A 13,986-nucleotide genomic window follows, 5' to 3' on the forward strand; every position below is an offset into this window, starting at 1 on the left:
ACACTATATAACTGGAGGGTTATATAGCAGGTGCAGGAACCCCGAGGAGGAAGGACAGACTGCACAAGGCCTGGCAGGCAACCCCTCACAGGCCAGAGCCATTTGAGTTGGGTGCTGAGGGATGAATAGGGAGTTTGCCCAATGATGGAGGTGGAAGGGCATTCCAGTGGGAAGGGACAGTACGAACAAAGACAGGGAGGCATACGAAGTATGGTGTCATGAGGGAAGGACCAGGGCTTCACGCAGGTCAGGGAGAAAGCAGGTGAGCAATGGAAGCTATGGCAGGGTTAGAGGATGGCAGTGTCCTCGCAGGATATGCACGTTAGAAAGAGTCCTTCTTTGGGGAGGTGAGAAGGATGGGCAGAAGGGGGCCGAGAAAGGAGGCAGAGGGACCCAGAAGGAGGATGGGCCAGGAGATGATGGGTGAGGACAGAGACCAGAGAAGAAAGCACAGTTACCAGAGACTCTCAGGAAGGAGAGGGGCCTGGACTCTGCCGGCTGTTAGATGTGGCCACCTCCCCACACCCAGCCGGGGAGGCTGATTCTGGTGTTTTGCCATGTCTTTCCCAGGTTGGAGTTAGAAGGACTGTGAACAGAGTTGAGGCCTGAGACAGAGTGCAAACACCCCCAACCCCTGGCTGGGTGGAAGAGGAAGAGAAGGAAAGAAACGTCTGGCAGGTAGACTGGCCCAGCAGCATCCCCCGGGAGCTATTCACTGGTAGTCAGGCTCTCTTCCACTGGCGGCAGCTTCCCTAACCTCTTACACCCGGCCACGGCCCCCTGCTTAGGACCTGTGAGTACATCCCAGCTCCACAGCCTCCTGGGCGTGGAACTTGGGAAAATTCCCAGCCTCTCTGAGCCTGGTTCCCTCACCTGCAAGTGGGGTGACAGTCTCGCCAGCCCAGTTTGCTGGGATCATTCAGGAGATACCTTACATAAAGCGCCAATCACAGGTCAGGTCAGGAGCAGAGCACAAGCCCCAAAAAGTTGAGTGGATCAGTGAATGGATGGAACACTGAAAAATCAACACCCTATAATATTAGGCCTGAAGCTTCAACTGGATTTTCGTTTATTTTTGTTCTGTTGGTTTGTTGTTGTTGTTTGTTTCTAATAATAGCCCACAGGCACCAGCTCCTTAAAAACTGCTAAGCTCTCGCTTCTAGTTCTCCCCAACCAGCTTTATTTTAATGTGTCCATTTGCTTGACGGGAATGGTGGGTTCTGGTCCCTTTACACTAATGCATCCCTCCCATTCTGGATTCTCCCCACTGACTGCGCTCAGGGTCTGGTCTGTAGGCATCCCCAGGATCTTTCCCCATGCGCCCGGACACCCTCTAATCTGAGCTTATCCAGGCCATAGCCACCAGAGGCAAATTTCCTGAACCCGGACTCAGCACGTTACTGGGGATGAATACTGAGGCGGTCCCAAAAGTCTGGGGCTCACGTTGCAGCACACGTGACACCCACTTTATGCCAGGCCCTCTTCTGGGAACTAGGAACACATGAGTGGGCCAGCGTGACCCTACCTCCCGTGGACCAGAGGCTGGAGGGGGCTGAAGATGCCGGAGTAGCCAGTTACAGTACAGCAGCATTCGAGAACCCCATATGATCTGCAGAGCCCAGAGGAGACACCAAACCCAGCTCAGAGGATCAAGGGAGGCATCCCAGAGGAGGTGACCATACAGGGACAGTATTCCAAGAAATTGGCCAGAACACTCTTGTCTAATCCACACCTTTGCAAGCTCCTCCAGAGCAAGGATTTTGTCTTGCATATCCGTGTGTCTCCCAGCAACAGGCATCCAGCCCAGCCCAGAGCAAATTTGATAAAGACAAAGAAGAAAGGGGAGAAAGGGCAGGAAGGGAAGAAGTCGGGCAGGAAGGGAAGAAGTCAGGCAGACCACAGTTTGGCAAGGACAATGGCAGGGTGGCATCAGGTGTAGCAGAGAGAGTGGGATGTGGAGCCATAGGGCTGGGTTCTTATTTTGTTCTGACACGTCCTCGCCGCGTGGCCTTGTCAGACAATTCACTTCTTTGAGCATCAGTTTCCTCATCCGTAAAATGGGGATAAGAATAACAGTAACAAGTACACAAGGTTGTTGTTAGCCTAAAAAGTGGATGTAAAGGCATTTTTAACAGGTACTAGGATTATTCATTTTATAATGGATGTGTTGAGAAGTAGCCTACCAAAAACTATTGCCTACACTCCCCAGGAGGCAAAGAGATAGCTCCCTAGGTCACTGTAGAGAGCCAGAGGCCACCCATGGATCCTGACATTGAACTGGCTACACTTAGAACAGTTCCTCCAGGTTTTCCCAGCCACATTCCCAGGGAGAAAAAGCCAGGAGAGGGAGGACCAGGTCTGTCTCAACCAACACACAAAATTCAGCTAATTAGGTAACAAGCTAAGAACCCAGGGTGAAGGAAAGGGATCTGAACAGGAAGAGAATAAAATGATCATTCGTTGAGAACTAGAGTACGCCAAGGACTTACACTTTGTGCTACTGTGTCCTGGTTTACTGATGAGGAATCAGGAGCTCAGAGAGGTGAAGGGACTTTCCCAAGGTCACGAAGCTAAGAGGTGACAGGGCTGTGACCCAAGTTGCCAAGTGGATCTAGCCCCAAAGTGCAGGTGTTCCCTGGAATACCTCTCATCAGCTTGGCACAAACAGCCTCCAAATGCAAGACTCAGTTCCTTCTCACAGGTGAGCCTGGGGACAATCAGGTCTGATGGCATGGCCGGATGCACCAGCTCCTTTGATAGCATAATCAGCTTTAGAAGAACCTCCAGCTCCCAGGACTAAGAAAGAAGGAGGGGCTTCTCTCTGCATGCTCCCATCTTCTCAAAGAAGCCTGATGAACGGTCTCTCAAGTCTGTGGCCCTTGGCAATGACTGCAAGAGCCTTCATGTTAAAAAAAAGTTCCAGGCGATTCTTTCAATCTTTCTCAGTTCGTCTCTCCCTCCCTGCTCTCTCCTCTCATTCTCTTTCATAGAGAATTGCTACAAGCTGATCTCCCCAGGTCAAATTTGAGATGTGAACTCACAAGTTGTTCCACCTCCATGAAGGTATTGGAATGAGGGAGGGAGGCATCTTTGCCATCCCCATGGTTACTTCTGCCACGGGCAATATCCTGGAGGGGCAGCCCGGCCACTGTTTACCAGCGTTATGCTCTCTAAGATGAACTGGGAATTCTCTGACTTCCAGCCCCTGTGGTCTAGCCGAAATTCCTATCCTGAGCTCCAGACCCGTTACATCCAAGAGTGGCCAGACTGCCTCTGCCCCACCCCTCCCATGGTCTCCAGGCACCTCACACTCAATGCGTCTCCCACTGCCTGGTCCCCCACCTCCTACCCAGTGGACAGCATCCCGCCCACCACCACCCCCAGCCCCCCTGCTCAGTCAGCCAAGCCAAACATGGAGGAGCCCCTGATGCCCCTTTCTCCAACCAGGAAAAATTCTACCTCCATAACAGCCTAGCTGGACCCCCGAGTCCCACTGCAGCTGACAGCTCAGACCCTCAGATGCTTCCTTTTTTTTTTTTTTAACATCTTCATTGGAGTATAACTGCTTTACAATGGTGTGTTAGTTTCTGCTGTATAACAAAGTGAATCAGTAGTTATACATATACATATGTTCCCATATGTCTTCCCTCCTACGTCTCCCTCCCTCCCACCCTCCCTATCCCACCCCTCTAGGTGGTCACAAAGCACCGAGCCGATCTCCCTGTGCTATGTGGCTGCTTCCCACTAGCTATCTGTTTTACGTTTGGTAGTGTATATATGTCCGTGCCACTCTCTCACTTCGTCCCAGCTTCCCCTTCCCCCTCCCCGTGTGCTCAAGTCCATTCTCTACATCTGTGTCTTTATTCCTGCCTCAGACTCTTCTTAATCACCAGCACCACAACCTCCTCCCCAGGGTGCTGCATCCACCCTCACCCCAGCAGATGCATCCTTCACGCGGCTCAGGGGGAGCTCTCTTTAAGGAAGTGAAAAGCCAGGCTAATAAATGCTCACAGCTCTACAAAAGCAAACCATTTTGCTCCATTCCTCCCATTTTGTTCCAAGCGGCAGGGCCCTCCGCCCACACCTGACAGTCGACAAAGGGCTGCCCCGAAACCCCAACGCCCTTTCTTCCCAACCCCCAGGGCCAACTGAGTCAAGCTGCGTGGGGCACTTCCTCAGGCCCTGGACCCTGAAAAGCCACTCATTTTCTCCTGACTCGCTTCTGTTCTAACCCATAGTTACCTAAAGCAGGCTGCACAGATGAACAGAAAGGCGGGGGGTGGGGCCGGCTTTCAGCACTGGCCCTGCCACTTGCTAGTGGGTGAGCAGGTCACATCACTGCTCTGAGCCATAGTTCCCCTTGAAAAAAACGGGATTATATCAGCTTCTCAGGGACTCGTGGGCATCAAATATGATAAAATTGCCACATCATCAAAAGTTGCCAACAAAGAGGAAAAAAAAAAACCAATGACAACATGGTCCAACACCACGGCTGATAACACAGCCACAAACGACATTTTGAGACATTTCTTTCCATGTCCTTTTTCCTCTGTATACTTGTGGTTTTTTTCATAGTTCCAGCCATAGAAAACATACAATTTTAATCTCTGCTTTTTTCACTCAGTTTCCTCTATGAAGCATTTGCCCAAATTATTGCATGTTTTCATAACCATCATTTTAAATGATTGCCAAATAAGGAATAATTCCATCAAAAACTGTAACACTCTATTTGGCAAATTTTTAAAATATTCTAATTTTTTCTGATTATTGTAACAATTCATGCTCGTGTAAAATTGAGAAAGTACAAGAAAGATGAAAATATCTCGTTAAGCCCATAATTCAGAGTAAACTAAATACTCTCCCTCCAAAAGTGATTCCTAAGAAACTGTTGAAACAGTCCATCCTATGCATGTGGTCTTACATATGGAATCATGAGAAAGCTGCTGAAAATCTAGCATTGTTTCCAATGCTTCGATTTTACAAATAACACTGCAATAAACATTTTTGTGCATGAATCTGGGCATACTTCTGATGATCTTTGCTGCCAGGAGGACAGGTCAGCTTTCCTCCCTGGCCTGATGCTCATACATTATGCACCGTGATACTCCTCCCCTCCCCTCACAGCTACCTGCTGGTTCTTGCAGATACCTGCATGCAGTTCAGGCCAGGTCAGCATTCACTGGGCCCATGCTGTGTGCCAGACACTAAAGCTACAGCCAAAAATAAAAGCAATTCCTGCCCTCAAAGAGGGGGCCAGCATCCAGGGAAGTCCCACATTCTGGGGGGATGTACACAGAGGTGCCATATTCCCTCCCAGGCTCACACACCCAGCTGCTCTGACACATGTAGCAGGGAGAAAGATAGGGACAGAAACGGACCAATGTGTTTATCCATGTATAATACATACTCCAACCAAGTATGTATTATACAAATACATATAGACAACCAACCAACGGCTGTTTTCACTTCCAAAGCCCTCAGCCACAGTTGATACAAAATAGTTACTATTAATCATGCACTTATCATGTATAGATCCAAGTGCTTTGCATGTATTCTATATTCCACTCTCACAGTAACCTTCTATTATCGCCATTTGATAAATGAAGTTTATTGGCTAGCTTGTGGCCACATGGCTGGTATGAGGTGGAAACAGGGCTCAAACCCAGCCAGACTGCTTCAGTTTCCATCCACAGAACCACTTATTCTACTGCCTCCATGGCTGATATTGCCTCCTAAGTATCTTTTAGGCCTCTCTCCACTCACCTTCTTTTGCTAAGCCACTATTGTTTTTTACTTGCAGTAACCCAGCAGTCTCCCCACCCTCCCTCTATTACTCATGTAAAAGCCAGCATGCTTTTTCCAAAAACCCAGTTTAATCATATCCTTCCTCTTCTTGAAGTCCTTTGGGGTTTCTTTCATGCTTCTAGCCTAAAATAATAATTCCTCCATACGGTCTATGATGACTGGGACTGTCTGCCCTCTGCCCACTTTTCATACCTCATCTCTGTCTGGTCCCCACACCCCTCCTAGAGCTGAGCTTCACTGCCCTTATTCCTATTCAATGTTGGGTTCAACTTCCCTCCAGCCTCAGGGCCTTTGCACAAGCTGTGCTCTCCTTAGCCATCTAAGTGACTTCCCCAGGGTACTTCCCTGAGCCTCCTCCATACATCCTCACAGAGCAGCCTTCATGACTCCTTCACGCAATTCATCACAGTGATATGTATTCACCAGTTCTCCTAGTGACCCGGCCACCAGTAAATAGAAAATCAACCATTCGGTTTTTACCACTAAGAAGTCAACTTTTCTCTCCCTTTGTCTTTTTTGTATTTGTTGCAATCAACCAATGTCTAAACTTTGAGTTTCTTTATACATTTCTATCACATTTCCTGATGATTGTGATGGAAAGGCAGAGAGACAGGGACAGGAGGAAAAAGAAGAAATGAGACACATTTATCAATTATCAAATTGTCTGAACATTTCGGAGTAGGAGAGAGGATAACTTGTCCTCAAGAGGCAGAGCTTTAGTTATTTGATTAGACTTAGTGACCCACACCCAGTCTTTCTGTTACACCATCAAGACACTGACCGTAAATTCAGCGATTTTCGGCACCCGGAACTTCCCTTTGTTCTTCTGTTCGGGCTGATATTCCGTTCTTGTCTTCACAATCACCTGAAATGTTCAACCAGTGTTAGCATGCACAGAGACTTGACTTTTCTGTTCCTTTTTTTAGTAACTAGAATTTACCGTATATTGCATAAAGATCAGAAAATAAAGAGCCTCCCACTCAAACAAACACAAGAAAATAGAAAATTCAAATTACCCATAATACTTTCCAATTCCAACAGACAACCATAGGTGACAATTTTGGTCCCACCTTTCCAGTTTTTATATGCATATATATGCACATATTCTGCATATGTATTTGCTATTTATGCAAATATATACTTTATGAAACGGATTCATACTTCATTTTATCACACAACACTACTAACATTTTCTCCATGTAGAAAAATATATGATTTCATTTTGCCTTTTGATGTAGCTTAATATTTCATTGTATGCATATAGCACAATTAATCTAACCGGTCTTGATGGCTGAACACGTAGGTTGTTTCCACAGTTCAGGGTATATAAACAAGTTATGATGAACATCTTGTAGCAAAACTTTTGCACATATACTTAATTCCAATTTCATTTAGGGACTTCCACAAAGAAAAACATAAAGGTCTACTGAATCTATTGTATCATCTTATTTTTCTGAAGTCTGAATATTTTGCAGAGGTGGTTAATATCTTTTCAAGATAAGCTGTCAACCTGCCAAGACATTTATGGGACTCCATCCCACAGTGTAGGCAAAGTGGAAGAAAAAAGAAACTTGACAGACAATCAATAACTATTGCCAAGTGTCACAGTGTCATGGGTAACACAGAAGATGTCTGAGTCTCGGGGCCTCAGCTGTAAAATATGGACAGTAATCATAATCATAACCCCTAGTTAACAAGGCTGTTTTGAGGGTTGAATGAGATGATAGTGGGTAATACTTTTGGAATAATTTATTATGTGCCACAGCTAGATCAAGCCCTCCATATACTTTATCTACATATCACTGCTATTTCCATTCTCCTGAAAGGAAAACTGAAGCACAGAGCTGTAAAGTCACTGGTCCAAGGTCACACAGCTCAAAGGAAGCAATCCTCTAACTATGATCATTCTTCTCATTAGTGCTTAAATTAACCAAATTTTCACTGAAAACTTTCACCAAGTTTTCCTAGAGACAATAGTCAAGTGTGTGTACTCCTGCAAGAATTCTTCTATGAAGAATTTTCTTTAAGGTCTGTGAGGCATACCTTGGACAAAATATAGCTCAAAAAGGAAAGGATGGGGAGGAACTACTATTATTGAACACCTACAGTGTGGCACTTAAATATGTTAGTTAAGGAGGATCTGGGTCCCAGCCCATCTAGAACATCACTCCTTCCCTGACATTTAGAACTCATTTGCAAATGTAAATTCTGTTGTTTTGCTCCACCCTCTTTGGATTCTGCTTCTCCAAATATTAAAAAGTGAGCCCTGGCTTCCTTAAAGAAATGGTACAGCTAAACAAGGATGAGGGTTTTGTGGGGGAGTGGGGTGGGGAATGTTCTTTTTATTTTTTTCTATCTCCTGTTCCAAAGAATAGGAAAGCAGAAGCTTCTTTGCCACAAGTAATAAAAATATCCCTCATGCTTTGCAAATTTACTATATGGCAGACACTGAGAGCTTGACATGCACTATCTCACTTAATTCTGTGCTGTGGGGCAAATACTGATACTGTCAATATTGTAGGGAGAGGAAACATTGTGCTTTGGGTTTGAATCCTGGCTCAAGCACTACACCTTCTGTGTCTTAGCCTTCTCATCTATTAAATGGGAAAATAACCATCACTACGTGGTTGGGTTGTTAGGAGGCTTAAATGAGTTAATATAAGTTAAGCACTCAGACCGTTCATTCAGTAACAACGTTTTATTCAACACTGCCTCTGAGTGCTGCCAAATGTTCTTCCAATAGGTGTCTGAGGCAGATGTGGAATCGGGCCTCTCTTGTACCTGTCAGCCTGCAGGTCCTCCCTATCCAGCCCTTCGAGAGCAAGGCAAGGATTTCTCAAGAACAATACTGTTCAAGCATGGTCTGAAAAAAAAGGTTTCAAGGATGAATAGAAGTTTCCTGGGTGAACAAGACAAGATACTTTATGCAAAGTGAGCCACACGGTCAAATAAACAAAAGTGTAAAATAGCATGTAATCTACACATTTGGCCGTTTTGGTGTTATGTGAACTTCAGTGTGTTACTGAGAGTTAAGAACTAAGATAAATGTAAGAGTAAATGCCAAGGCACGGTTCACAGGCTAAGTGTTTCTGTTAGAAACTCACAACGTTCTGAGAAGGGCCAAATGAAATAATGTATGCGCAGGTGCTTTGTGAACTTAAAAGATATTCTACAAATTGTAATGATTAAAAATATTTGGAATATCACTAGATCAACTGACAGGCTATGGAGTATATTGAAAATTTAGATGTCTGATCAGTTCTCTGAATCCACATTTTTAGAAATATTCACCAACTGGGAATGACAGTTTCTTCTCCCAATTCCCCATGTTGTGTGTGTATATATATCCAATGTCTGTATGTATATATATAAATATATTATAATACATCTCAATGTCTCTTTCTAAGATAGTGAATTTCCTGGTCAGTGTGCCATGTGACCTATAAGCCTTAGGGCAAAAACTGCCTTTGCCTTTTATGATAGACAGCATTCTAAGATGGTCCCCAAGCTTCCCACCCCTGTGTACATGCACTGTATAATCTCCTCCCTCGAGACTGAGGACAGGACCTGTGAATATGACGGCATAGTCACTCCCATGAGTATGCTATGCAAACTCGGTCACAGCAGACTGCAGAGAGATTCTCTTGCTGGCCTTGAAGAAGTAAGTCAACATGTTGTGAGAGGGCCATGCAGCTAGTACCTCAGGGTGGACTCTAGGAGTTGAAAATGACCCCGATCAACAGCCAGGTCACTCAAGAAAATGGGGACTTCAGTCCTACAACCACAAGTAACTGAATTCTGCCAACAACCTGGACCCTAAGAACCAGATGAGAATGCAGCCGAGCTGACAGCTTGATTTCAGATCCATGAGACCCCCGAGCACAGAACCCATCTAAACTGTGCCTGAACTTCTGACCTATACAAACTATGAGATAATAAACTTGTGTTGTTTTGAGCCACTAAAGCTTTGATAATTTGTTACATAGCAACAGAAAACTAATATGCCTTCCCACATTGCAAAGTCCATCTCGACCATCTCTTAGCTTGAGTCCTTCATTTCTAGATCCTTAGCCATCAGACTGGTCTCAAGCATAACACCTCAAGTGTTAAGAAGCATTTAGCTTCTTAGTTCTTAGCTTCTTCTTAAGCTTCTTAGCCTTTCCCTCTGCCCCTTTATTTTTATAAACATCTTTCCCAAAACTTCTCAAAAAGCCCTTTATATCATTCCATGTAACTTTTAAAGACCTCATGCTGTGGCCAACATGTTGAGATAGGAGCCAAAACTAAACAAATATTAATTACTGTTGGAATGAGACAATGAATAACCATTACAGTCAATATCATTATAATTGTCATAATAAATATTTTGTGGTTGCTTCTCTAACATCCATTTCCTTCTTCAATCCAAAGCCCCCACCCCCCCACCGCCCGATATTGTTTTCAAGAACTCACCCCTGTCCCATGTGGCAGCCATGTGGTTTGGTGGAACTGATGACTTCCTTGATGGCGGGGATGGACCCTAATTAGGTTAAACCAATCAGAGCATATTATTCTATTGATCACAAAATTTGATTGGCTCAGAGATGGGCATGTTACCTAACTTGAGTCAAAGAGATATGAGGCAATACTGACTGGGAACTTGGGGGAAGACACCTCCTTGCTCTTTATGAGTATTCCCTAAAGAACATGTTCTTCCTCTGGATGGTGTGGTGAGGACTTAGTTCTGAAACTGCTGAAGCAATCGGTGCTACTATGGGGAGGAGCCAGGATGAGGTCAAAGGCAGCATACAAAAGAGGGCAGAGCCAAGAGGAACCCAGAGAAGTGGAGATGAGCCCTGATGACACCCTGCCCTCTAGATCACACCTTGCCTGAAACCAGACACATGCTGTACGCTGAAGTCATAGGGGTGGGGAGGGGGGCAAATATATACTCTTTGAACCTTAATCCAATTTAGGTTGTGTTTTCTAGTACTTGAGGTGAAAAGCTTTCTATCTGATAGAAATGTATTCCAAGAAAAAATGAACTGAAAAGCTATTCGAATTTAGTAAGATGGTCAAGTACTAAGCAAATATAATAAAACCAATAGATTTTCTCTGCACCAGCAAAAACTCACCTCAAAATATGATGAATCCACCAAAAGATACACACAACAATGTTCATAGCCACTTTTTTTTTCATAATAACACAGGACTGAGAATAATCCAAATGTCTATTAACAGGAGAATGGATAAATTGTGGTGTATTCATAAGATGGAATGCTAACAGCAATGCTACATGGACATGGGTGATTCTCACAGACATTATTATAGTGAACTAAAGAAATCTGAGGCAAAAAAGTATTTTTATGTCTTGTGTGATTTCATTTATATCAAGTTCAATATATATAAAATAATTTATATATTATCTGAATATATATTTAATATGCCATTTACCATTTGCAGGACTGATGCTGAGTTTAGGCAGAGTTGGGGTCATAGCCCTCCTTCAAATCCATATACTACTTTGCCCCGAACCCCTATGAGATGTTGCTTATGCCCTGAGTGAGTTTCTAATGAAAACACTTCTTTTGGCTTCAGAACACTTCTCAAACCACTGAGTTCAAACTAGGCCAACAGACTGATTGACTGACCCTGTGTCAATCCTCAGTCATCTGCTCCTCTCTTTAGCTATACCATATTTTCTCCAAAAGCAACCCAGGTAATGTTTTACCTTTGCCCCTAAGGAAGTGTTAGCTCATTAGAACCCCTTCTCCATGTCAAGAGCAGGTCTTTGCCTACTTGCCTGGAACAAATGGGCAGTCCGCTGGCCTCATCTTCTTTGACGTCTCAGTAATATTCTTTGACCACTCACTCCTCCTTAAAAGTCCTCCTCCCGGGTCCACGGTCTTCTCCCCACTCACTGACCAGCCCTCCTCAGGTTCCTCCTGCCCTGCTTGACTTCTCAATGTTAGAATCTCTCAGGGCTAGGTCATGGGCATGCTTCCTTCCTACAAGTCCCTTCTGAGTGTTCTTGCTCCCATCATTTCCAAGTCCACCTTTATTCTCATAAGTCTCAAATTTACATCTCCAATTCGGACCCCACCCGGCACTCAGATTACCCTACTGGACATTTGCCCTTGGATAGACACACATCAAGTTACCATGTCCCCAGCAAAGCACTTGGGTTCCCTGACCCACTTTCCGCAACCATCTTGCCCTCAACATTCTCTTCCCCGTGTAATCGCCAGATAAGAAAATAGCAGCATGATATGTCATTGTTTATGTCAAGTCATATACAGGAATCTCTCATGACCCGTCCCTTCCCTTCAGTCTCCAAATCCATTCCAATCACCAGTTCCTGCTTCCTCAAAAATTTCTCTCAAATAAACCCATTTGTCCAGTTACACTGCCAACACCCTAATCCAGAGCATCATCCTCTCTCTGCGAACTTTTGCTCTGACAGCTTCCTTGTTTCCGTCCTTGCCTCCCCAAACCCAAACAAAAAGAGATTTCTAGACCAAGAGAGCATCATAAACCAGCAAATGTTCAGAAGACATGCAGGAGGCTGGACCTGGGAAAACCACAAAGGGGTAGTTTTGAGTGGCCAGGGAACAGGGCAGGTGAAGTGAGCGATAAACAGAGGCTCTGAATGCCATGCCTAGCATCTTGAAGATGAACTTGAGAACAGTGAGGAACTGAGGAAGGATTATAAACCAGAGAATGGCTTTCCAGGTGTGCATTACACGTAGAGGAAAAGCCTCTGGCACAGTGAAGATACACTGGAGACATGTAGAGAGCAGGAAAAACCAGCCCTACAGTTACTGGAATCAACCAGCTATTGGGCATGCCATGGAGCGTGGTGTGCTGCTCCCGTGGACTGGAGCCAGAAACAATTCCCTTCTATAAAAGGAGATATAGTAACAGTCAATTTTTTTTTTTAGTACTATGAAGGGGAAAGCATAAGAAATGTTAGCCAATCGTTATTAATTGTACCTTGGAGGAGTCAGCTTGCATACACAAAGAAAGAGAGAGAAGAGAAAATAAATTTGCAAAGAAAGGGTCTGTTTTCTGCAGTTGAAAAAAAAAAGTGGAGCAAAACAGAGCCCTGAGCTCCTTGATTAATAACAGAAATGGGAGGGAAAAGTGGAGAGACGGGAGGAAAAAATTCTTTCTACTCTTGTTATTATTAAAAGTGGGGTTTTATAGACACTTGGGAGAATGAAACTCCAGGTTTTCAAATATCATTGTGGATATGGGCAAAGAAATAAATCTGTTTTCTTTTCATGTCAATACATCAGTCCCCATTGTTCGGTCAGCAGCTGATATGAAGAACATAATTTAACACGATCGGCATTGTGAAAATGGGATAAATTATTCATCCCAAAAGGACCCCTCATCTGGATATATTCCCCCTTTGCTGGCAAGGCCAGATAATACATGGTGGTTCAGATGGTGCAAAGTACAGAACATAAAAATTTTAAATACTACTTCCCAGGATTATCAATAATGAAGAGGTTCCTGCATGGAGAGGCCCCAGGATTGGCAGGAACAATAAATAAAAATGCAGAAGTGCTGACAAGGAGCATGATTGTATTTTTATGAGCTGGACTTGCACAGGCCAAAAATAGACCTAAGCTGTATCCTTCGGCTCATTCCTGCAGCAAAGAGAGAAGTTCGGGGCCGTACAATGAAAGGCTAGCCCCTGAGCACCTCTTGTGTGCCAGACACTGACCTACAGGCCCTACTGATGTTTGCCCTCAGTTAGTTCACACAGCCCCCCTCTCCGATCCTCACATCTCTCCTTTAAGATCATTATTATTCCTATTTTTCAGATGAGGAAATTTAGCCTCAGAGACTTCAGTCACTTACCTGTGATCAAATGACTGGTAAGTTGGTTGAGCTGGTATCCAAACTCAAGAACATGTTGCTTTTTTCTATCACTTTTTTAAGGTACCCACTATGTGCCTGGCACTGTACCAAAAGCTTTACATCCTATATCTCAGTAAATCCTCTCAATCACTCTGAGGTAGGACTGATTATCCCCATTTTATAGGAATCTTAGTCTCAGGGAGCAGAAATGACTTCACAACCTCACATAACCACTAAGAGGCAGAGTCAAGGCTTGAACCTGAGCTTCTGGCTCAGATCAAGCGCCACTAGTAAGGTCATCATTCAAAACTCGTAACACTCAAACTCTGATCC

At 44.5% G+C, this 13,986-nt stretch overlaps 1 protein-coding gene across 1 annotated transcript in view; it reads right to left on the reverse strand.

The window, feature by feature from the left end:
* Positions 1-13,986, reverse strand: part of NSG2 (neuronal vesicle trafficking associated 2) — a 67,571-nt gene that overhangs the window by 43,921 nt on the left and 9,664 nt on the right. The window contains exon 3 of the mRNA XM_032627963.1: positions 6,587-6,670. Coding sequence (XP_032483854.1) covers positions 6,587-6,670 — 84 coding nt within the window. The remainder of the gene's footprint in view (positions 1-6,586; positions 6,671-13,986) is intronic.

Source organism: Phocoena sinus, chromosome 3 (genome assembly GCF_008692025.1).
Source record: "Phocoena sinus isolate mPhoSin1 chromosome 3, mPhoSin1.pri, whole genome shotgun sequence".
Taxonomy (NCBI): Eukaryota; Metazoa; Chordata; class Mammalia; order Artiodactyla; family Phocoenidae; genus Phocoena; species Phocoena sinus.